We start from the raw sequence: 23525 nt of genomic DNA, 5'->3' as shown, positions 1-23525 counted from the left end.
GGGAGCCACTATAGAAACAATGGATTCAGGGACATTCTCCAGATAGCTCCACATGGCTTGTGGAATGAATCAACCGAATCATTCCTCTTGCTGGCTGAAGGAGCATCAAAATTTGCATCCAAACTTATGAGGTATTTATGGTGGTAACTTGCCTCTGTTCAGATTCAGGGCACATTTCTGTGGACCTAGGAGAAACCAGAGTGTTCCTGCCCTGACATTCTGCTGAAGACACTCTTCTCTGGTTATTTCTTTCTTCCTTTTCATTGAATTTATTTATTTTTTTTTACTTTTTTTATATATGTGTATTGCATGGGTACATGTGTGTGGAGGTGTACATGTGCATGGGTTTGTATGCATGCGGACACCTGAGGCTGGTGCTGAGTGTCTTTCTCAATTACTCTCCACCTTGAGGTAGAATGTCTTGACCTCACTGCTTTGACTAGTCTTGATACCAGCTTACCTAGGGGTTTCACTGTGTCTGCTTACTGTGCTGTGATTTCAGGCAGGGAATCAATGTGTCAAGAAAAAGAAAACATTAGCAAACGTTCAGTGCCTCAACATCAACAATACTAATTGAGACGGACAAAGTTTGTTACATGGTTTGGCCAGTGGTCAAGGCATCTTGGTTTGGCCATTTGAGGCCAACTTTGACAGTGGTAATGAGAAAAAGAGCCTTACTAGGCATACATTGAGTGTTCAGACCTGTTTTTCAACCAAGTACCCCATTCTGTCAGCAGCAGACATAAGGATAGGTGAGCTACCTCTGAATTTGAGAGACTCTGTTGGAAGATTGTAATTTACAAGAATCTTTGTTGTTGAACTTGTCTCATAGCTATTCCTATGTTTGTTCAGCTTAATATACTCACAGTATTAAGTACACTGTAAAACATAAACCCATATTTCTATTGCTAGTAAAGAAGCAAGGATCAATGTTACCCTTTACCATTTGGATTAATTGTGTGCTTGTTGCATTAAAAGTAGCACATCACTCAGCCTTTGAACACTATCTGAAAGGGCCCCTGGGTGCTGGTTGGTAGTTGTGCTTTCAGCAGAACAAAGCCTATGAAAATGCTGCTGACTTCCAGGGCTCTGGGGAGCCCTACTGATATGATTAAATAGTGTTTGCTTTCCCAGAGTCCTTGGATTGACACAAATTGACAAGTCCCTGGTGGGGTGCCAACTATGCAAAACCTTAATATGAGAAGTGTGAGCTGGGGTGTGCCTTCAGCAGAGTAAGCAAGCAGAGGAGGCAATAAGGAAAAGTGTATGAATTGCTTGTGGACGTGTAGATTGGGCCATTGTTTGGTGAAGAATGTACTCATTATGAGGACGTGGTATATTTGACCAAAGTCAGCTCATGGCTGAAGAGAAACTACACCAGCATGAGACTGAAGGATAGGCTTCTTTCTCTAAGAACTCACAGTCCTGACTGATGTGAGTAGAAGAACCCCTGGACACCCATAATCTCCATTAATTTTAGTAAACTCTACCAGACTCATCTTTAAGCATGACAACATAAGGTGTGTGTTTTTTCAGAGAATAAGAAGTATGCCCAGGAAATAAAACAAATAGGATTACAAAATGTAGTAGAATCACATTATCAGAGGATGGATGGGATATTTTGTATTCAATATGTATGTTAGGAGAGATTGTCTATGAATGACAGCTTTAGTGTCTGAGTAAAGTCATCTCTGACACAGAAGGCAAAGCATTTTCAAGGACAGTGTCTTTGGCTAGGGTGATGTTGCATAAGTAATTGCCATCACCCCATAGTGACATTTGGTACCAGTGTGATTGATGCCTGTTAAGTTCTGAGTCTAGGGTATCACTTTAAAGAGGGGAACTTCTTAAACTGAGGTGGGGCTCTATATCATAAACCAACAAAAGCCACAAATCCGCTGCAATTGTCATCAGAATGGGGTAGAGATATGCATGACTGCTTGGAGTAGTTTATGTTTAAAAAGGATGTATATCAAAAAAATCAGTTGAGGTGTTCTGGAGAGCAACTGCGGTCAATCAGTCTCAGAGGAGTGTAGCCTCCACATGGTCACCGGCTTTATGGGATAAGATATAAGGCTGAAAATGTGTAAAGAGCTGCTTAAGGCCTAAGACACGATGGTGAGTTCTAGAGACTTGTTTGTTGTACTGGAATTCAAAAAGGTGTAGGAGAGCTGCATTCAGCTCAACCTTTATGTAGAAACTATCATGGGACATGAAAGTTCTACTGAATCTATCTTCTAAAGATCCAGCTTGGGCTATTCTTAGTAAATATGTAACAGGTTATTTCCAATGTAAGATGTCCTGGCAAGGCCTTTTTCTTTGGCTTTAGTATGTATGGGGATTTGTATGGTTGCCATTCATGTTTTTAACATCTTTGATGTAATAGACCTCTATAAGGTTTTACGATGAAGGCAAGCTTTTAGGGAATGGATCAATGGTTTACAGTAATGGAAGAAGTTAGGTTAGATCCCTTATTGGCCAGGATCGCCAATGGCAATCATGATGGTCTCAAGGGTTGCAAAGCATGCAACTTCTTTGGTCTTGTTCTTTATTGGGAACATTTTTGGAAAAGGGTAAAAGTCAACAGCTTCTACTAATTTAAATTTGTAAACAAAATTAATGAGTGTGAAACTGGGTATGGTGGCATGTGCCTGTAGTCCCAGCACTGGAGAAGCTGAGGCAGGAGTACTGCTTCAAGTTCAAGGTCAGCCTGGGATACATAGTGATTCCCAGGCCAGTCTGAGTGATACACTGGAAGTCCTTGACTCTTCCTTTATGGAGCCATTACTACTCATGACCAATCTATTGGTGTGCTCTATCCTTTAGACAGGAAGTACAAAGGCTGCCTATGTACTACACTCACATGACCACCCAATAGACATAGTCACCTCTGGAAATAATGTCAAAAGTACAAATACTGACAAATTACTATCTTTTGTGTGTGTTTCACATAGTTTTGCTCTGTCACCATTACTATTTTTTGTATGTGTTTAATATATTAGTCAAAAACACAATTCAAGGGCTGGATGAATAGCTCAATAGTAAGACTCTTGCCTGGTATCTTCAAGACTCTGTGCTAGAACCCCAACACTGAATAAATGTTATTAAAATAAAGTTCAAAAATTAAAAATAGAGTCTGGAAAGAAAGTTTAACTGTTAAGAGTACTTGCTGCTCTTATAGAGGACCAAGTTCCGTTCCTAGCACCCACATGGTGGTTCACAACCTTTTATAACTCCAGGCCCAGGGGCTCCAATGTACTCTCCTGGGCTCTGAGGGTACACACACATGTGGTACACATACATACAAGCAGACAAACACACATAACATAAGTAAAAATTAATTGATCAATTAATTAAAGCATTTCATCAGCAAGAGTGTGAATGAATACACTCTCTAGTTTTTGTAAATCTATGGAAAGTGTTAAATTTTCCTTTGGTCGTTTTATGTCCAGGGGTGGGGGAAAGAGGGCGAAGGCAAAAAGGAGTTCCCCTTTGGGGTTGACTCCTCCCTCATTCTGGAGCCTTTCCGTTCTTAAGAACGAGATGATTATTTCCATCAGTGGTTACCCACTTTCTATGGAGAGCATTTCTATACAATAGCACGAAGAGACTAAGAGCCATCAAAATCATCAAGCTTTGAAATGGGCATGCTTGGAATGGTTCTTCTTGAAGATGCTGGACCTCCTGGTAAATGTGTCTCATTTATATTTACCCTTTTGTGGAGTTTAGAGATGTTCTGACAGCAAATTGATGTGATTGGCATAGGAGAGCAAGAAATAGAAAGGGGCATTTGGGTCCTATGGAAGTGCTTCTAATCAGCCATAGACCCCATAACTAAATTTTTTAAAGCAGTATTTGTATTGATTTTATAAAGTTGCCGAGGTAAAAAATCAAGTCAGGATCTGAAGTAAGCAGAACTGCCTTAAGTATGAAAACAAGAGTTGTCAGGAACTCTTGTCGTGTAGGAATCGATACTGATTAAAAGTTTGGAGAACCTACTCAGTGCAAAATTCTACTTCATGATGTTCATGGACCAGCTAAAATTCTTCCTCAGTTTTACTTGAGTGTTGAATTGCAGTGTGTGATGAGAAGGTTGACTTTTGGGTTATTTGGAGTGCAAAGTAGACTATCTGTCACATTGTTGAGAATGCTATTTAACAAGTATAGTTGGTGGAATAATCGTGACATGAGAAATATCATCCATTCTCTCATGAAACTTACTGTCTAACTGTGTGGACCAAGTAGACACAGAGATGGAGGTGTGAGTAATGGATGCTGAGAAGGTAGAAGACAGAAAGTTCAGAAACCACCTCCACATCTAGTTTCATTGATGCTCCTTTTAGCTAGGCAGCTTTAAGACCTGCAGATCTAAAATTTGCTTCCACACCCAGTGTTCTCATAAATCCCCACTCCTAGGCTGCATATAAGTTCTGGGTCTGTATCTTTCCTGTTTGCCAGCCCTTTGAAGGAAGGGTTTTTTTCTTATCAGTTTGGTCTTCATCAGACCCCAAACCCTGAACCTCTCTAAAATCTCTCATTAAAAAGTTTCACTTCTGTCCTTTGTTTCATAGGTTCTAAAGGATTTGTCCGTTTATGTTCCTTCATTATGGCTGTAGTCTCAGTGTCTCTTCTCAGTGTCTCTGCTGTCACTAATTCTTCTGGTGAGTATATCATTGAATTTACTTATGGCCTTAGGCCACTCTGATAGGAACTGTCAAACAAAAAACACAGTTCCCTGTATGTTAAGTAGCACCTAAAAACCCATGCTCTGTGGAGTTAGGAACCAGATATTAAAAGCAGAAAATAATATTCTAAGTAAAAGACAGCAAATTATTAGCATGGTCTTCCTTCACACAAAACAATCCCATGTTACAAAAAGATTGAAAGCAGTGTGTGGAAAGAGAAGAGAAGAAAGCACAAAGTTAGTAGGAAAAGGGAATTCTGAAAACACTTTAATAAATTCAAAACTTAAATTTTAACATTTAAAAATGTATTGCAGGAAGTCAGGCTGGGTTCTTCAGTAAAGCCAAAGTAACAGAAAAAAAAAAAAAAAAAAAAAGCATCAGAGGTAATCTAAGAAAGCAAGGGAGAGAGAAAGGAAAACAATTCTCTAGATTTCTGTTTCAAAAAAACTAGTTTTTAATAGATTTCAACTACTTTGTAAAATTTTATATAAATGTGTGAAATGGGTGAAATTTAATTCCCTTCAGCTTGTTTTCCCCATTCCCACATGGTCACTATCAATCTTATTTCTTTCTTTTTTTTTTTTTTTCCGAGACTGTTTCTCTGTGTCGCTTTGGAGCCTATCCTGGCCCTAGCTCTGGAGACCAGGTGGGCCCTCGAACTCACAGAGATCCACCTGCCTCTGCCTCCCGAGGGCTGGGATTAAAGGCGTGTGCTAACAATGCCCAGCTTTGGGCCAGGGTTTCTCTGTGTAGCTTTGGAGCCTATCCTGGCACTCACTCTGGAAACCAGACTGGTCTCGAACTTACAAAGATCCGCCTGCCTCTGCCTCCCAAGTGCTGGGATTAAAGGCATGAGCCACCAACGCCCAGCTTCTATTGAGTTTACGATAGGAAGAAACACATGTAGTTCATCTTCTAACACACTGTGCATCTTAGTTTAGAAGGTATAAATCACCACTGTTAAGTTACCCAGCCGCACAATGAAAATCCCAGATATCACTGCACCGTTAGCTCTCCCAGTTTTGCCATTGTTCTGCTTGAAGCCTTATGGTACTAATAATTCTACCTGGACACTATGAAATAGCATTCTCCTATCGTACCACAGCAGGCTCAGGATGAGTCTCTACTCTAAATCATATGTAAGCAATCTAAAAACTTATCCTGCTCTCTGAACTCTTTTTTGACCATCATTTGCTGTGTTGAATTGTTGTTGCAGGAGGATTGAAAAAGGAACTGAGACTAGCTGGTGGTGAAAACAACTGTAGTGGCAGAGTGGAAGTTAAGATCCATGAGAAGTGGGGAACGGTGTGCCAGAACAACTGGAGCATGAATGAGGTGTCTGTGGTGTGCCGGCAACTAGGATGCCCAACTTCTATTCAAGCCCTAGGATGGCCTAACTCCAGTGCAGGCTCTGGAGACATCTGGATGGATAAGGTTTCTTGTACAGGGAATGAGTCAGCTCTTTGGGACTGCAAACATGAGGGGTGGGGAAAGCATAACTGTACCCACGAGCAAGATGTTGGAGTGACCTGCTCAGGTAAGGCTCACCTATGTCAAAACAAATCCCACACACATATTTCTGACTCCGTTTACACTGTCCGTCTTGGAAAAAAAAAAAATGTTGCATCGAATTCTCACACAACCATTCACTGATGCAGTGATTTCATGCAAAGTATTTAATCTTTCTAAGCATCTGATAACTCAATAATAAGACACTTGCAGAGCTCTTTGCACACTGGTATATAGTAAGTGCTAAAAATGTTAGTTTCTTCATGGACCCCCATCTTTCATTACCACGCTGACTCAGCCTTCTTCATCTCTTACTCCTCCTCATTTTTTAATTATTAATTTTCATGATGGTAAAACAAAAATAGCATTTACAACAAATTTCAAAACCATAAGAAATCTTTCAAGGCTCTTACCTGCATAAAGAGCTGATATTCAGCTATGGCTTCAGTGTAGTACCCTCTGCTCTTATTTTCTTACATAATGAAGAGTGAAATTAAACTTGTTTTTCGAAGTTTATAAACTTAAAGGTGCAACCCGAATCTAATAAGAGAAAAGGAACCAATAGACACACAAGGACTCGCTGGTTTCAGAGCGATCTGCTCTCTGTATGTGTGAGATCCTTCACCCTTAATTCCTGCTTAGTCTGCAGAGTCCACCTCTAGGGAGATGGTGGCACACTATTCAACAGAAAACTGGTGACAGGCCACTCCTCCAACCTCTGTGATACTCACATCTTGGCTTCATAGTTTTTCTAGGTGATCAGTGGTATGTCCAGCTACTGAGGCTCAAGTCGCTGATCCATGAAATGGGCTAATGATGATAGCATGTAGTGTTTAAATGTGTAAGGACTGAAGACTATGGTGTGTGATGCACTTATGTACACTTTAATTGTGGCCTCTTATTCTTATTAATTATTATTACTGATTGCCCATAATGAAAACAAGTCTTGCTAAGTTGGGGACTTTGGTTGGAGCCTCTAGCTCATAAAATTTAATTTCTTGTTTAAGAAAGTGCTGCTAAACATTTTGTTGAATTGCAACTTCTCCAGTGTCCCCAGATTTCAACCAAAGTCTCCCTTCTTCGTGTATTTTACTCCTCATGAAAACTCATGGCATGAGAAACAAATTTCATTGTAAAAAAAACAAAGATAAAACCTCCTGGTTTTTGCTGAAAATGATAGTAAATGCCTCTAGGAGAAAAAAAAAACTTTGATTCATAAAATTGAAATAATTTTCCTATAATTTTAAACACAATGTTTTACAAACTGTTGTGTTTATTTGGGCATTTTAATCTTTGCTTTTCCTTATTTTCCAATTTCAAATTCAGCATCAATTATTCATTGTCAGAACTCTTTTACTTTGGAGGGGTTAAAATAAGGAATCTAAGCATTTAGTAAATGACCATTTTCTCATTTTCAACAACTGCTCTCTCTCTCTCCTACCTCTCTCTCTCTCTCTCTCTCTCTCTCTCTCTCTCTCTCTCTGTGTGTGTGTGTGTGTGTGTGTGTGTGTGTGTGTGTGTGTGTGTGAATAATGAGTCATATTGATCTTTTCTATACCAAAGAGCATTTTGACCTATATTATGATTTCCTTGGAAAGTATATGTAGAGGAAAATCCTTATTTTTCATTGGATTTTAGCAGATTAAAATTCTCCAATATTTGGAAATGAGCAGTATCTAAAAGCCAAACACTATTTTTTTTTTTAAGAATGGCATCAAATTCCAAGTATCCAGGAAACCCTAAATGATTAATTGCTTACGAAAGGACTTTTCTTTTTAACTTTGGTCTTGTCTCTAGACGGATCCAATTTGGAGATGAAACTGGTGAACGATCGGCCCAACCGGTGTTTAGGAAGAGTAGAAGTGAAGTTCCAGGGAAAGTGGGGAACCGTGTGTGATGACAACTTCAGCAAAGATCATGCTACTGTGATTTGCAAACAACTGGGATGTGGAAGTGCCATTAGTTTCTCTGGCTCAGCTAAATTTGGAGCCGGTTCTGGCCCAATCTGGCTTGATGATCTGGTATGCGATGGAAATGAGTCAGCTCTCTGGGACTGCAAACACGGAGCATGGGGAAAGCATAACTGTGATCATGCTGAGGATGTTGGGGTGATCTGCTTAGGTAAGGACAATCCCAGGTTTCTTGTTCTCTGTGGCAGACAAAAGGTACTGGGATTGTAAGTCTGAGTCCTTGAGAACACAATGAAGCCCAGTCAGCCTCCATCACGCCATTACTGTCTCATTTGGTGTCCCAGCTCTAACAGTTGTGAATTCATGAACTGAAATCAGGACATTGAAATAGTAGGGGGCCAGAGAGGTGCTGAAGAGATTGCTTGTTGATTAAGAGAGTCCTTACTGTTCCTGCAGAGGACTGGGGCTCAGTTCTCAGCACACATACGATGACTCTCAACTGCCTGTCACTCCAGTTCCACAAGATCTGGTCCCTTCCCCTGATCTCTTTGGGTACTGCATACACTGGGTGCGTATCCATATGCTCAGGCATACACATATACATGTAAAAAATCAAAATAAATAAACAATTAAAATAGATGCAGGAAAAATGATAATGAAATTTAGTTCCATCATAAGAGATTGTTTAAGAAAATCTTGAGCCCGGCATTGGTGGCGCTGGCCTTTAATCCCAGCACTCGGGAGGCAGAGGCAGGCGGATCTCTGTGAGTTCGAAGCCAGCCTGGTCTACAGAGCAAGTGCTAGGATAGGCTCCAAAGCTACACAGAGAAACCCTGTCTTGAAAAACAAAAACAAACAAAAAAAAGGAAGAAAGAAAGAAAGGAAGGAAGGAAGAAAGAAAGAAAGAAAGAAAGAAAGAAAGAAAGAAAGAAAAGAAAGAAAGAGAAAATCTTGACAGGGTGGAAAATGGGGTGAAGAGAGGCAGGGGTGCTGAGGTGGAAGGGGTGAAGAGGGAAGGGGTGAAGAGGGAAGGGGCAGAGGAGCTAGCCGTGAATTTTTAAAGGTTTTTTTGCATGCGAATATTATATGCTGAGCACACTCCCCCCTCATAGCCCCTTATCCTTTCCTTGTCGCTCTCCCTACTGTTAGTACTCTCTGCCCTTTTAGACTGTTTTATTTCAACTCTTATGTCATTTCTAGGTAAGTAGGTTGAATGGAGAGATAGATAGATGATGGATAGATAGGTAGATAGATAGATGATAGAGACAGAGAGATGATAGAGATACAAATATAGAAATATCCAAATACATAATTTTATGTATCTTTGTAAAAAAAATCTATGAACCACAACTGAAATAGCACTCACCATTCGTCTTTCTGAGGTTGGTTTAGAAACAAACTACCCTGCTCATCATCGTTTTCAGCCACCTCAACCTGCTCCTTCCCAAACCATTAGCTCAAATCCCTAGAACTCCACCATAAAAATAAAAGTGCCAACATGGCAGAATTAAGGATGGTTCTTTAAGGGGCGCTAACTGTGGGAGGAGCAGATCAGGCCTTTCCCATACTTCTATGCCCTTTAGCTAAGAAGTACCCTGTTAGTTACTTTTCTGTTGCTGTGGTAAAGCACCTTGATCAAGGCAACTTATAGAAGGAACGGTTTATTTGCGCTTAAGGGTCCATCCCAGTGGGGAGGCATGACAAGGGGCAGACTTGGTGGCTGGAGCAGCAAGCTGAGCACCCACATCTTAAAGTGCGAGCATGCGCAGAAGTGGCGCAATGCTTTTAAGACCCCAAACCTTCCCCAAGTGGCACACTTCCCTCCAGAAAGACCACACCTCTTAAGCCTCCCAAACAGTGCCACTAACTGGGAGCCAAGTGTTCAGACATCTGAACCTGAGGGGAACAGTCTCACTCAGACCACCACAGGTACTCACAAAAGGGTACGGTGCACTGTACAAGCAAGGTAATGGAGACAGACAGTATGGATAACAGCGAACGCAGATGCCGAATGTTTACACAAACTGGAGTACCAGGTGAAAAACCTTAACACAGGCAGATATATTTTAACAAGATAGAGTAAACAATTGTAACATCAGTTGTAGTGACCGTACAGGCACAAAACTGACTCTGAACAAATCTCCAAGACCCTTCCCAAAGTAAGTACTGTGTGCTAAAAAGTCCTTGCCTTGTGCACTTCTCCTAGCTGTAGAATGGTGCGGTAGAGCGACTGCCTCTATCCACGTCTCATTTCTTTAACTCAGCTGGAGCTACTTGTAATCGCGTTATCCTTATTTCCCTTTCACTGACTTGTTTGTTGTTGTTATAGAGGGAGCAGATCTGAGCCTGAGACTGGCCGATGGAGGGTCCAAATGTTCAGGAAGATTGGAAGTGAGATTCCAAGACGAATGGGGGACTGTGTGTGATGATAGCTGGGACGCTCTTGACGCTTCTGTGGTGTGTAAACAACTGGGATGCCCAGCTGCTATCTCTCTCATTGGCCGAGTTAATACCAGTGAGGGATCTGGACAAATTTGGCTTGACAATGTTTCCTGCAAAGGAGATGAAGCAGCTCTTTGGGACTGTAAGCACCAGGAATGGGGAAAGCATTACTGTAACCACAGAGAAGATGCTGGTGTGACATGTTCTGGTAAGTTAAAAGGCAAATAGAAGAGGGAAGAACCTGTATTCGTTAGAAATAGGTTTAGTGTAAGTTGTGAGTAGTGGATGTAATTAATTCATTGATGGGAATTCCCTCACAGCTGAGAAGAATCTCACACATTCTTCATAGGATGGATGCTTGGCTCCATTTTCTGTTTTACTAGGAGTACTATTTAGAACCACTCCTTAAATTCTAAATCTGTGTGAAGCTCAGAGAGTTAGCATTTTAAGGGACTGTGATGAACGGGCGTGAACACGCACGTGTGTGTGTGTGTGTGTGTGTGTGTGTGTGTGTGTGTGTGTGTGTTTAGCATTTTTAGTCTTTAGAACTATGTACCATTTGCAATAGAATTCACAGTCTACGTTTGTTTATTAAAGCCTCAGGAAATAAGTAATCCAAAATTGGGTATGGTGGCACATGCCTGTAATCAAAACCACTAGGGGGAGAGGCTAGGGCAGAGGATGGCAAATTCAAACACATTTTGGGCTACTTACTGAGACTCCAACTCCAAAGATAAAGCAAAAGTATAAAGAGGCATCAGGCATACAACCCCTGCCCACTTTATGTAAGGGGCTACGTTAAGCCTCTGTGATCCAAGAAGTAAGCAAACAAACACTTTTTTTTTTGTAGGTAAGTCATAGTTTCCAGTGTCTTGATATCTGGAAAGGAGGGAGGCTGGTGTGTTTCCCCAGGGCCCTTCAGCCTTGCTTATGCTTCTTCTGCAGATGGATCGGATCTGGAGCTGAGACTTGTAGGTGGAGGCAGTCGCTGCTCTGGGACTGTGGAGGTAGAGATTCAGAAGCTGAAAGGAAACATATGTAGCCGAGGCTGGACCCTGGTAGATGCTGACGTGGTCTGTAGACAGCTTGGATGTGGATCTGCTCTTCAGACAAGTTCTAAAATCTACTCCAAAAGTATGGCAACAGATACATGGCTCTTTCCTGGCTCTTGTAGTGGAAATGAAACTTCTCTTTGGCAATGCAGAAACTGGCAGTGGGGTGGCCTCTCCTGTGACCACTTTGAAGAAGCCCAAGTTACCTGCTCAGGTAAGACTTAGAGGCATACACTACCATTGTCCAGCGATGGCCTACTTTTTATGCTTTTTTCAACCTTTTGAATCAGGGTGTGAAGGTGCATTGCTTGTACTAATCACAGAACTGGGATTTATTTTAAAAATAAATCTGATTGCACTATTTTTTGAAAGGAATAATGCATTTGGCATATATCTTTGTGTGTCTGTATTACGCATATGTAATATATTGACAGAGTATGAATTATCCTTCAACTGAAAATGTATGGAGGGGGTCTGGGGAGATGGCTTAGTAGATAAAGCACTTAGCACACACTCATAAGGACCTGAGTTCAGATTGACAGCACACATTAAAAAGCAGGGTGCCACAGTGCACACTTGTAACCTCAGCACTTGAGGCTTATAGCAGCTATCCTCAAAGTTAGCAAGAGAATGCTACCCAAACTTCACAGGCTTCTAGTCTAGCTGCCTTAGTCCATTGTCAAAAGGCACATTTACAAACACTGACTGGCACTGATGCTAGCCTCTGCCTGTCCATTGCTGGTCCCTGACTTAAGGCCATCTGAAACCTTAAGGCTGAGTGAAAGCAAACGACCAGAAGGCTATGGTAGGCTTGCTGCTTCTGTTATGGAGAACCAATTTCATCTTCTGATTTGGCTGCATTTTATGATCAACTCAGCTGAGGGACAAGACTTTCAGAGTGTTTCAAATGACAGTTATTTATCCTTCTTCATGTATATCATATACTTCGTTAATGAACAAAAGGAGGAAGTCCTAACTGACTCGTTCTTACACGTATTCTTTATTCCTTTTTTGTTGTTGCTGTTTTGTTTCGTTTTGTTTTTGAGACAGGGTTTCTCTCTGACTTTGGAGGTTGTCCTGGAACTAGCTCTTGTAGACCAGGCTGGTCTCGAATTCACAGAGATCCACCTGCCTCTGCCTCCCGAGTGCTGGGATTAAAGGCATGAGCCACCAACGCCCAGCCCTTCATTCCCTTTTTTAATAGAAAGAATAAATGCTGGTTTAGTTACTTTGGCAGATGAAAACTTGTTAACCAAAAGAACCAAACCCATGGGTGCAATTTTATTTAATGACTCTTATATAAAGGTCAATAGAGTCATACATTTGTCGGGATGAAGTCCCCAGTATTTTGACTATGTATAAAGAAAGCACCTGTGGTGTGGATGGATGCATGTTAGCAGATTCACAAAATCAAGGTTGAAAAAATGGAGTCCCCAAGTACCTTATTTGTGTGGAAGAGTTTCCCTTTGGACTTAGATTCAAATGTTTTAGGGTTGGGGAACAGAGGAATCGTGTACAGAAAGGTTTTGTTATCATCAATAATATGTTTTCATCAAAAAATAAAGTACTTTTGGATTGGTTTTGCTTTTCTCTGGTTGTGTTTATTTCATTTGAAATGGCTACACATGAATAATCCAAAAGCTACAAGAAACCTTGAAGGCAGGGTTTAAATGAGTCCAAACGGTCCCAGATAAATGATTAAGAGGCATTTATTAGAGAAACACTTACACAATCAATAGTGAATAACTGCCGTGGTCTTCCTGCTCCTGAAGATGTAATCTCTGCCCTTCTGGAGTTCTGACTACTGCCCAAGAGAGCAAGCCAACCCCTCCTCTTCCTTATAAGAGGTCAAGTCTACACACCTGAAGCCTAGGATGCAGTCACCATCACAAGTCCACTGGCTAAACAAGACGCCACTACAAAACCTAGTTTGGCTTGATCTTAGAAACTGCCTTGTCTTAAAGATTAAGGGCTGTCCAAGACGACCAAGTACACAGTAGCCAATGATGTCTTCTCAATGCAACAAGAAGTTCTGGACTTTCCAATTCAAAAATCATTGATTGTTTGTGTACAGCATCATTTTCTTTAAACTTGATCTGCACTTAGAAATGGATGGGTTCTTTGTCTCACATTTGAATAGGAATTCACTTTAATGGTGAAATTTTGGCGTGCTAGCCATTCTATTTGTGTTTCTAACTCACAAAACAGTCTTACCTGGCATGTTGTCAGAGACATTTTAGTATAAAGTAAAAGACATATGACCCAAAAAGAATGTAGAGAGTATGAACACTGCAACGGCTGAAGGGCTGTCTGTCTGTCCGTCTGTACCATGCCACAGGCAGCATCAGAGATTCACACAGACATCTGTGAAGGACTTGTGCTCTTTAGAAGGCTCACCCTCAGATGTGCTTTTTAAAAGAAGCGAATTTGGAGTAGCTTTGCATATTCAAGAAGCTGAATGGTTCCTGGGTGTTCAAGGAAACCGTTGCTTGTCTTGGCGGTCAATTCTCTTGACCTGACAAGGGGCACATCCCAATCTGAGTTCCATTTCTTGTTACTTGTCATCTTTTGTTTACACTCTGAAGCCCAGCCACACTAAGTGACATGCAGGTTTGTTTTTTCTCTTGGTCCTGGAGGCACAAGGTTTGAGAGCCTCATGTAGCGCTGCCCTTCCTGCTGGCGGAGCAGACAAAACGCAGTGTTGTGTGGTGAGAGGCAGAGCACGGACAATCTGTCCATGAGGCCCTGTCAGAAAGGAATGGGAAGATGATGGAGAGTCCCAGACAGCAAGTGCAGTGTATTCCCTTAAACTTCTGGTGTTCAGTGTTCAAAATGGAAATACACTGAAAACCTACAGGCAGTTGTTGATAAGGTTGGCATAGACTTCAGCCTGCAGCTGCAGTGGTGGGCTGACCGACAGTCAGTGAACAAACTGTGTGTCATGAATGAATGCAAGTGACATACTAGAAGAAAAGGGAGGTTCTGATCTTGATTTCCTTCAAAAATCAAAGCTCTAGAGTTTTCTTAGAGGACAGGTACATTGAGAAATGTGAGATCCTCAATTTGCTATGCTCGGTCTAGACAGAAAATCCAGGAGGCGCCGTGTGGAAAATCGCTGAGAACCCACAATGCACCTAATCCCACCAGGGGTGAAAATGTGGAAATTGTACCTCTCACAGAAACACTGTTATTTTTCAGGTCACAGGGAACCCAGATTGGTTGGAGGGGAAATTCCATGCTCCGGGCGTGTGGAAGTGAAACACGGCGACGTGTGGGGCTCTGTCTGTGATTTCGGCTTATCTCTGGAAGCTGCCAGTGTGGTGTGCCGGGAATTACAATGTGGAACAGTCATCTCCATCCTAGGGGGAGCACATTTCGGAGAAGGAAGTGGACAGATCTGGACTGAAGAATTTCAGTGCACGGGGAATGAGTCCCATCTTTCACTGTGCTCAGTGGCTCCCCCTCTGGAAGAAAGTTGCAGCCACAGCAGGGATGTCAGCATAGTCTGCTCACGTAAGATGCAGGAAATGTCTTCAAGTAGCTCCTGTTCTGTGAAGGAGAGAGGGTTGAGGAGTCACAAATATCTTTTCTAAAGCCCAGTCTCCTTTCAGGATACACAGAAATCCGCCTGGCAGGTGGCAAGTCCTCCTGCGAGGGAAGAGTGGAGATCAAGGTGCTCGGAGCCTGGGGGCCCCTCTGCAACTCTCACTGGGACATTGAAGATGCCCATGTCTTATGCCAGCAGCTGAAATGTGGAGTTGCTCTGTCCACCCCAGGGGGAGCACACTTTGGGAAAGGAGCTGGCCAGGTCTGGAGACACATGTTCCATTGCACAGGGACTGAGCAGCACATGGGGGATTGCCTCGTGACTGCGCTGGGTGCACCGGTGTGTTCTGAAGGGCAAGTGGCTTCGGTAATATGCTCAGGTGAGAGGGTGAAGGGCGGGGCCGGTCACGAGCCTGTGCTCGGTGATGTGCTCTAGAATCAGATGGGCCTGGGGTGAGGATGAAGCAAAAGGAAGGGAAATGGTCTGTCTGGGGGTTCATGAGACGTGAGCTAGACTAGTAACTGCACTGGTCTTATTGGAATATAAGTGAACCTCATTTTCATCAGCCTGTGTGCTGTCTAGTGCTTACTGCGGTGGTTCTCAATCTTCCTGATAATACAACCCTTTAATACAGTTCCTCATGTTACAGTGACCTCCTAACCACAAAATTATTGCATTGCTACTTCATAACTATAACTTTGCTACTGTTATGAATTATAATGTAAATTTCTGATATGCGGGATATCTGATATGTGACCCGACCCCCCCCCCGCCCCTGGAGGGGTCGTGATCCACAGGTTGAGAACCACTGGCTTACTGTATCCTAAGTTTCCCAAAATACCTTTCTTCACTTCCAGGTGTCCATCAATCCCCCCCTTTCTCTGTGACCGGTCCACCTTCCTCCCTCTTTCTAACGCTATGCTCATCTTCAAGTCGTCTGTAGGATTCTCCATCCCACCCACATTCGTCACCATAACCTTTTGATCTTATATGCCTGAAAATTTTGGTGTTTTCAGGAAACCAATCCCAGATACTGCAGCCGTGTAGTTCGTCATCTTCGGTCCAAACAACAAGCTCTACCATTCCAAACCAAAGCGATGTTCCCTGCATAGGTAAGAACTTGTGATCGATCTATGAAAATGGTCTGACGCCTTTAAAACGCCCTTATTTGTTGTCTTCATTTCTCTTTCCAGCAAGCGGTCAAGTTCGTTTGGTAGATGGAGGTAGTCGCTGTGCTGGGAGAGTAGAAGTCTATCATGAGGGCGTCTGGGGCACCATCTGTGATGACAGCTGGGATCTGATTGATGCCAGTGTGGTGTGCAAGCAGCTGGACTGTGGTGTGGCTATTAATGCCACTGGTTCTGCTTACTTTAAGGAAGGGACAGGGAATATCTGGCTAGACGAGATCAACTGCAGTGGGAAAGAGTCTCAAATTTGGCAGTGCCGCTCACACGGCTGGGGACGCCATAACTGCAGGCACAAGGAGGACGCCGGTGTCATTTGCTCTGGTAAGTTCTGCGAAGAGCTCCTGGTCACATTTGAATTTAAAAACACTAAGGAGCAAATGGTAGCGGGTATCAACCTGAAATATACCCAGAGCAGGCTGTGATGTCCAAAGTCAGGAGCCTCAAAGCATTTGCTTGACATGCGGTTACAACCTCACGTGCTGGCTAGTATACAGTAAAGAGCAAAATACAGAAACAGGTCTGAATGTCACAAAAATGCTAACAGTGAAGTGCTTTGATAAATACGTTAGAGCTGGATTTTGGAGTCGATGACTCCCTCAAAAGTTATAATATGAATAAGGCAGACTAAAAAGAACAAAAAGAATTCTACATAATATTTCAAAGAAAAGAGATAATTGTTATATTTAAATAAATTTTAAAAGCAGATACATGAGTTTTATTTGCCAAGGGGGCAAATATTACCATAAAGAAGCCATTGCTCCCACTTTGTACACATAATAAGCTTCAGAGATTTTTATGAACCAGAAAAGTGCCCCCAGTTGCAGTTGAGGAAAATAATAGTAAAATAATAAAAGTAATGAAACAATTCTACATCAGAAGCAACTGATCCCTATTTACTGACATAGATCTGCTAGCAGGCATCTGTAACAAAGTCATGTGCCAAAAAAGGAAAGACTTCCTCTTAAGATAATGTACATACAGTGTGGGCTTTAGCACCTGCATCTCACTAAATGTTAAGTATCAAAGATGTCTCAAACCCCATACCCACACCAAGGGTTTTGAGATGATGCGTGCGCCTAAGCCCTGACTTGAGCATTAGATGGAATGTGCAGGCTCTGAGACTTCCCACCATATTCCTAAAATAGTTTATGTGTCTATTACAAACAAACAAGAGGGGCTGGAGAGATGGCTCAGTGGTTGGGAGCACTGACTCTTCTTCCAAGAGATTCAAATTCAATTCCTAACACCCACATGGCAGCTCCCAACTGTCTGTAACTCCAGTTCCAGGGGACCCAACACCCATAGCAAAACACTATTGCACATAAACCAACAAACCAACAAAACAAACAAGAATTGAATAAGACTTCCTGGGTTAAAATTACAGTAATTTGGGAAGAAAAAAATCCAAATTCTCTAACTGACAAGAGCTTCGGGGAGGTTTTGAATCTCATAAGCATCTCAGGGCACTGGCGCTCTTCATAAGATATACCTGAGCACAAAACTCCAGATTAAAAAGGCGGATTGTCTCTGGAGACTCCTACTGTATTTTACTAAGATCTACTGGTTTGTTCAGAGGTTACCAACAAATTACTAGGAGTTGACACCTTGTATCTGTTACAGCCATTCTTACATTAGAGAAAAGGGTGTTTTTTTCCTCAGAGAAGTTGTGAAAGCACCAATTCTTCTTTTCCTCCAGAGTTCATGTCTCTGAGGCTGACCAATGATGTCCCTAGGGAGAACTGTACAGGTCACCTGGAAGTGTTTTACAATGGTACATGGGGAAGTGTTGGCAGCAGCAATATGTCTTCAACCACTGTGGGGGTGGTGTGCCGCCAACTGGGCTGTGCAGACAGCGGGACCTTGAAACCAACATCTGCAGACAAGACTCCATCCAGGCTCATGTGGATAGATAATGTACAGTGTCCAAAAGGAGTTGACACCTTATGGCAGTGCCCCTCCTCTCCATGGAAGCAGAGGCAGGCCAGCCCTTCAGAGGAGTCCTGGATCGTCTGTGACAGTGAGTACCCATTGTCAATAGGGAATTTCTGTTCTACCACTCCACTGTCGCCTTCTGAGGAAACATGAAATTTTTATTTCCCTGTTCACAACCTGGATTGATTTGTAAGGTCTCATTAAACAAGAATGGGTAACTTCCAGACAATAGTTAGGATTGGAATAGTTGGTTTTATGTAATTGTTATATTGTCCATGTATATATACACTTGCAGATCATTATTCCAGACTTTCCCATTTGTGTACTTGAAAGTTCTGTTTGATCGCTTTTTCTAAGAAGACCAAGAAGAAGAGAATACGTAATTAATGACTGGACTGTTGACAGGCCTACTTTCCTTTCCCCACGTTGCTTCCAAATATTATCTTGCTACATCGATATTGGAAAAGAAACTCAGAATGGCTGATCCTGAGCTATTTTTATTATGCATCTTCTCAAGCTGTGAGACTGATATTTCTGTCCACATCACTTTTGTCCATGTGAGAAATTTTAACTTTCCACATTAATAATGTTGACTTCATTCACTTGCAGTTTCTTGAGTCGCACAATGATTCTTTGTAGACAATATCTTCAATAATTCCTTGAGAATCTCATACAATGTGTTTTGATCATATTCTCTCTCTCCCTCAACTCCTATGCTGTGGGCTGCATTTTCACCATAGTAACGGTGTCCTTTGCCGTGCAGGAGCTCTCTCTGTTTCATTTGGTCCCATTCGTCAAGCATTTGATGGAATATATCCAGGTTGATAAAAAAAAAGACATATAGTTTTATTTTAAAAAATCATTAGCATATTATTCTTTTAAAATTTCCATTTGTCTTTATATATTTTATTAATTCTTTGAGTTTCATACATGCATACAATACATTTTGATGACATTTACCCCCCCCCATTCCTCCTCTCAGATTCAACATCCTAACTCCCCTTCTGATTTCATGTCCTCTTCTTTTCTTTTCATTGAATTCAATCAGCTGCCCATATACTCATGGGTGTAGAGCCACCTACTGAAGCATGGGCAACCTCCCAGGAATCACATCCCTAAAGAAAACTGACTCACCGGCCTCCAAGAGGCACCAGCTGTCACTAGTTCCTATTAGAGAGGGCTCATCCTGCCCTCCCTGCCCCATGCTGGGATGTTGACTGGCTTGATCTTCTGCAGACAACCACAGCTGCTATGAATGCAGTGGTCCTGCCATGTCCAGGAAACTGTTTTGCCTCCGTCTTTCCCAACCTCCGGTCCTTACAATCTTTCCATCTCTCCCCATGAGGATGGTTGCTAAACCTTGGAAGTGAGCGGCATAATGTAAATGTCTCATGTACAGCTGTTACTTTCTGCACCTCGACCAGCACACATTAAATAGTTTTAAAGCAATCAAATATCTGTTCTCTATAGCCTTTCAGAAGCTTTCATCTTCTCAGGGATAACTCAGATGTCTCTGATTTTTTTTTTTTTCAGACAAAGTAAGACTTCAGGGAGGACATACGGACTGTTCAGGACGTGTGGAGATCTGGCACAAAGGCTCCTGGGGTACAGTGTGTGATGACTCCTGGGACCTTAATGATGCTAAGGTTGCATGTCGGCAGTTGGGCTGTGGTCAAGCTGTGAAGGCATTAAAAGAAGCAGCCTATGGTCCAGGAACTGGGCCAATATGGCTCAATGAAATGAGGTGCAGAGGGAAGGAGACTTCCCTGTGGGATTGTCCTGCCAAACCATGGAGTCACAGTGACTGTGGGCACAAGGAAGATGCTTCCATACAGTGCCTTCCAGGTGGGTGTCAACAACTTGACTGAGCAGGACCCTTCGGTAGCAAAGACAAGCCAGTCATTAAAATGTGATGCATTCATGTTCCGTCTATCAACAAGGGGATCTGATAGAAAGACAATCATGGTGTTTCTATATGAGGAAAGATGAAAACATTTGCTGTTACACAGTGGCTATCACAGAGAACAGACATACAACCTACATATCTGTGTGCAAGAGACGAGTGATTGGGAGACCCAAGCTTTAGTTTAGAAAATGCAGTTCACTTGCCTAAGAGACGGTGAAGGCTCATACAAGGAAATAATGGTATTTTCTTTATCCATGGCCCCCAGAATTGAGTCTCTTTCTCTTTTCTCCTGCAGGAGCACCTCCAAAATCAGAGCAAGGTAAGCATGGGCTGTATTATTTAGAATTCCTCGTGTTTCGAAGACTTTGGGTCAGAAGGGGTTCTGAGGCTGGAGTTTTGCTTCGGGGCTCCTGTACATGGGCAAAGAAAGTGACTGAGAATTTATCATATTTCTTAATATTTACCTCTGCATAGGTCACTCGGTCCTCGTTGCACTCTTGATCTGCGGGGCCATTCTGTTGGTCCTTGTCATCGCATTCCTGTTGTGGACTCTGAAGCGAAGACAGATACAGCGGCTTACAGGTCTGAGCAAACTTATGATCTCTCTAACATAGCCAAAGGGTTAAGGGGTTCCTGGGCCAATTATAACTAAGTAAACAAATTACTCAAGTGTGAAGTTACCAGAAAGCGGGCGCTCATAAGATGTTTGAAGAGTTCCTCAGAATATAAGGAGCAAAATTTCCTCAGAAGGAGAAAAAAAAGCTCTAGCTACCACAACGTGTTCTGCATTCTATGTGTTTAATTGGATTAGATTATTAATAGAACTGGCAGTTTAGAATGAATACACAATTCGTGATTTAGAATGAAGATTTGTTCTTATTTCATTTTCTCTAACCATAGTAACCTTAAGGTGAAATTGTATTGTTCTATCAAACAATGTGCTAGGATCTAAAAGTGAAGAAAGGGATAATAAAATAATAAAATGTTTTTGTTTAATGGGACTTCAGGTTTAGTAGACTCTAGATAAATGGCAATGTAGTGTTCTATAATGTGAACGAGAAACAGAGGAGGGAGAGATTATCAGACATTAAAAGGGCACGGAAAGCTTCTGAGAAGCCTTTCAGATAGATTCGAATGACGGTTCAGGTGACTGGGCAAAAGACATTCCAGAGAGAGAGGGTGTGTGCCGGTGCAGGGAAGTACAAAGGATGGCACAGCCGTGGTTGAAGTGAGGATCCAAGAGAGACGCTGCTTGCCAGGCTAGTGTAGAGGGAGGGACAAGTTATGAAATCCTTGCGTCTGAGGGTCCAAGGATGCCTGGTCATCAGAGTAGCATATGAGGGAACGGAAGTGGTCAAGTCGTACCTGAGCAAGACCTCGCGGCAAGGGCCTGCACGCTGTATGTACAGTTGTGGTCCTCTGTAGGACTCCTGAAAGCGGAAGCAGGGGCTGTCTCCAACTCTTTTGCTGGCTTTTGGGGCTCTGCTTCTCATGCTGGGTCACCTTGCCTTAATGCACGGGGAGGTGCTCCGTCTTACTGACACTTGATATGCTACGTTTAGTTCGTACTCACGGGGCACCTGCTCTTTCCGGGATGGAGACAGAAGAGGAGGAGATTGGATGTTGGGGGGGGTAATGGGGCAGTGGGACGCGGAGGGGTGCTGCAGCCAGGATGTAAAATAAATAGATGGATTTTAAGAGGAAAGGGGGGAAAAGAGCATGCATGGAAGGTTGCAGTAGGACCACACCACTGACAGGAATAGCTGAGATGAGAAACGGAAAGGACTTCCAGTTAACCACACAGGGATGCTGGTTTCCTTGGTAGGAAAATGGGTCGTTACATCATGGCAGGAGAGGCAATGGTCTGTCTGGCTCATACAAGCAAGCAGGTTGAAAATAACGACCTAGGTAAAGATTGAGAGTGTTCAAATTGCTGGTGAAAGGCTGAAATGCAGAAGGGTTGGTTTTTACTGATCCATAACCAAGGACTTCTGTTGTCAGTCTCCTCCAGAGGAGAGATTTCGATACACCAAGTTCAATACCAGGAGATGAATTCGAGGGCAGACGATCTGGACCTGCTGAAGTCCTCAGGTCAGTCAATTGTGTAAGCGTCTAGAGCCTAGAGTTTCAAACAAGAGCCTGCAATTGAGGCTGCGCGTCCTGCTTTCATTAATACTTGAGAAAGTTCTCAAAGCCCGTAATAGAAAATTTGTGGTGCATGGGAGGAAGAAATGAGGAAAGGAGAGATGGTTCAGACGTTAATGGCTGCGCTCACACCCAAAATGTCAAAAAAGGCAGCCGTGAGCTGAAAATCATTTTTAGAAAACAAGAATTGCAGCCACAGGAAAGTCTCTATCTAGCCTCAGAGGCTGATCGCCGAAAGGGGTGTGCCGACCCAGAGGCACTGGACCTCATTTTCCTGGAACAGAAATCCATTTTCTAAGACTGTTATGGTGACTATTTAAATTTTCTGTCCTTTCTAGTCTTAAGAATAACTTGGCTGTGTATACTTAAAGCCTACGATATGACGTTGTGGCAACCACAAAGATGCTATAAAAGTTAGACTCCACCGAAGCAAGTGAGCGTTTCCATCGTCCCCTGCAGGAATCCTGCCCGCAGCACGTGTTATCGCTACTGCGCATGTGCTGCACACGAGCGCCTGCCTTCATCCGCTCGCTCAGCTCATCTTTGCGTCCTCTCACCTGTGTCTTTTCCTTCAAAATTTTATCCACTCTCACTCCCTGTCATACTCGTCCTCGAATTTGATTTTTATTATATTTTTTCTGAAGTCTCAGAGTTCAAGTTTTCCATACTCCATCCAGTGAGACGCCATTGCCGCCCCCAGGACCAGGCTTATCTTTCATTCTAGACGAAATGTCCTCGCTCCATGGAGGAAGCTTCTGAGAGGGACTCAGCTCCTTCTTCGGGCCATTGCTGCTGCTATGTCAGACACAGATTTAATGATCAGGGCAGGTGCTGGGCCCGTAGCTCACACCCTTCGCCTGCCTAATTGTGGGGCAGTTTTAAGGTGTTCAGAGAACTCCTGAGATACTTGAGGCCAGGGCTGACATATATTCCCAGTAATTACCTTCTTCCTTCCAGAAAACTCCAATGATTTTAATGCTGATGGACTAACGTCTCTGTCTAAATATCTTCCTATTCCTGGATTTAAAAAAGGGAGCAATTCAGAGGAACACTGAAAAGGAAAACGATAATTTATAATCCACTGGAGGTGAGTGAATTCACAAGAGACACACTGCTTCTGAGACAGACAACTCCTCTTGTATTAGAGAGAAAAGGATGCATATACATATATGCATCCAGATGGACGTGCATGCTTGTATACGTTTATAAA

At 42.6% G+C, this 23525-nt stretch overlaps 1 protein-coding gene across 1 annotated transcript; it reads left to right on the top strand.

Annotated features, from left to right (window-relative positions):
- The first annotated feature begins 4606 nt into the window (after nucleotides 1–4606).
- On the top strand, nucleotides 4607–23370 carry Cd163 (CD163 molecule). The gene is made up of 15 exons (XM_035448751.1): nucleotides 4607–4661; nucleotides 5902–6222; nucleotides 7992–8315; nucleotides 10434–10754; nucleotides 11492–11812; nucleotides 14797–15111; nucleotides 15210–15524; nucleotides 16162–16257; nucleotides 16339–16653; nucleotides 18029–18349; nucleotides 19798–20109; nucleotides 20466–20489; nucleotides 20645–20752; nucleotides 22172–22261; nucleotides 23273–23370. The coding sequence occupies exons 1-15, from the start codon at nucleotides 4607–4609 to the stop codon at nucleotides 23368–23370; spliced, it is 3336 nt and encodes a 1111-aa protein (XP_035304642.1).
- Nucleotides 23371–23525: the final 155 nt, after the last annotated feature.

This window comes from Cricetulus griseus, chromosome 8 (assembly GCF_003668045.3).
Source record: "Cricetulus griseus strain 17A/GY chromosome 8, alternate assembly CriGri-PICRH-1.0, whole genome shotgun sequence".
Classification (NCBI taxonomy): Eukaryota; Metazoa; Chordata; class Mammalia; order Rodentia; family Cricetidae; genus Cricetulus; species Cricetulus griseus.
The sequence above is the reverse complement of the archived record's forward strand: the minus strand, read 5'-3'. Positions and strand labels throughout refer to the sequence as shown.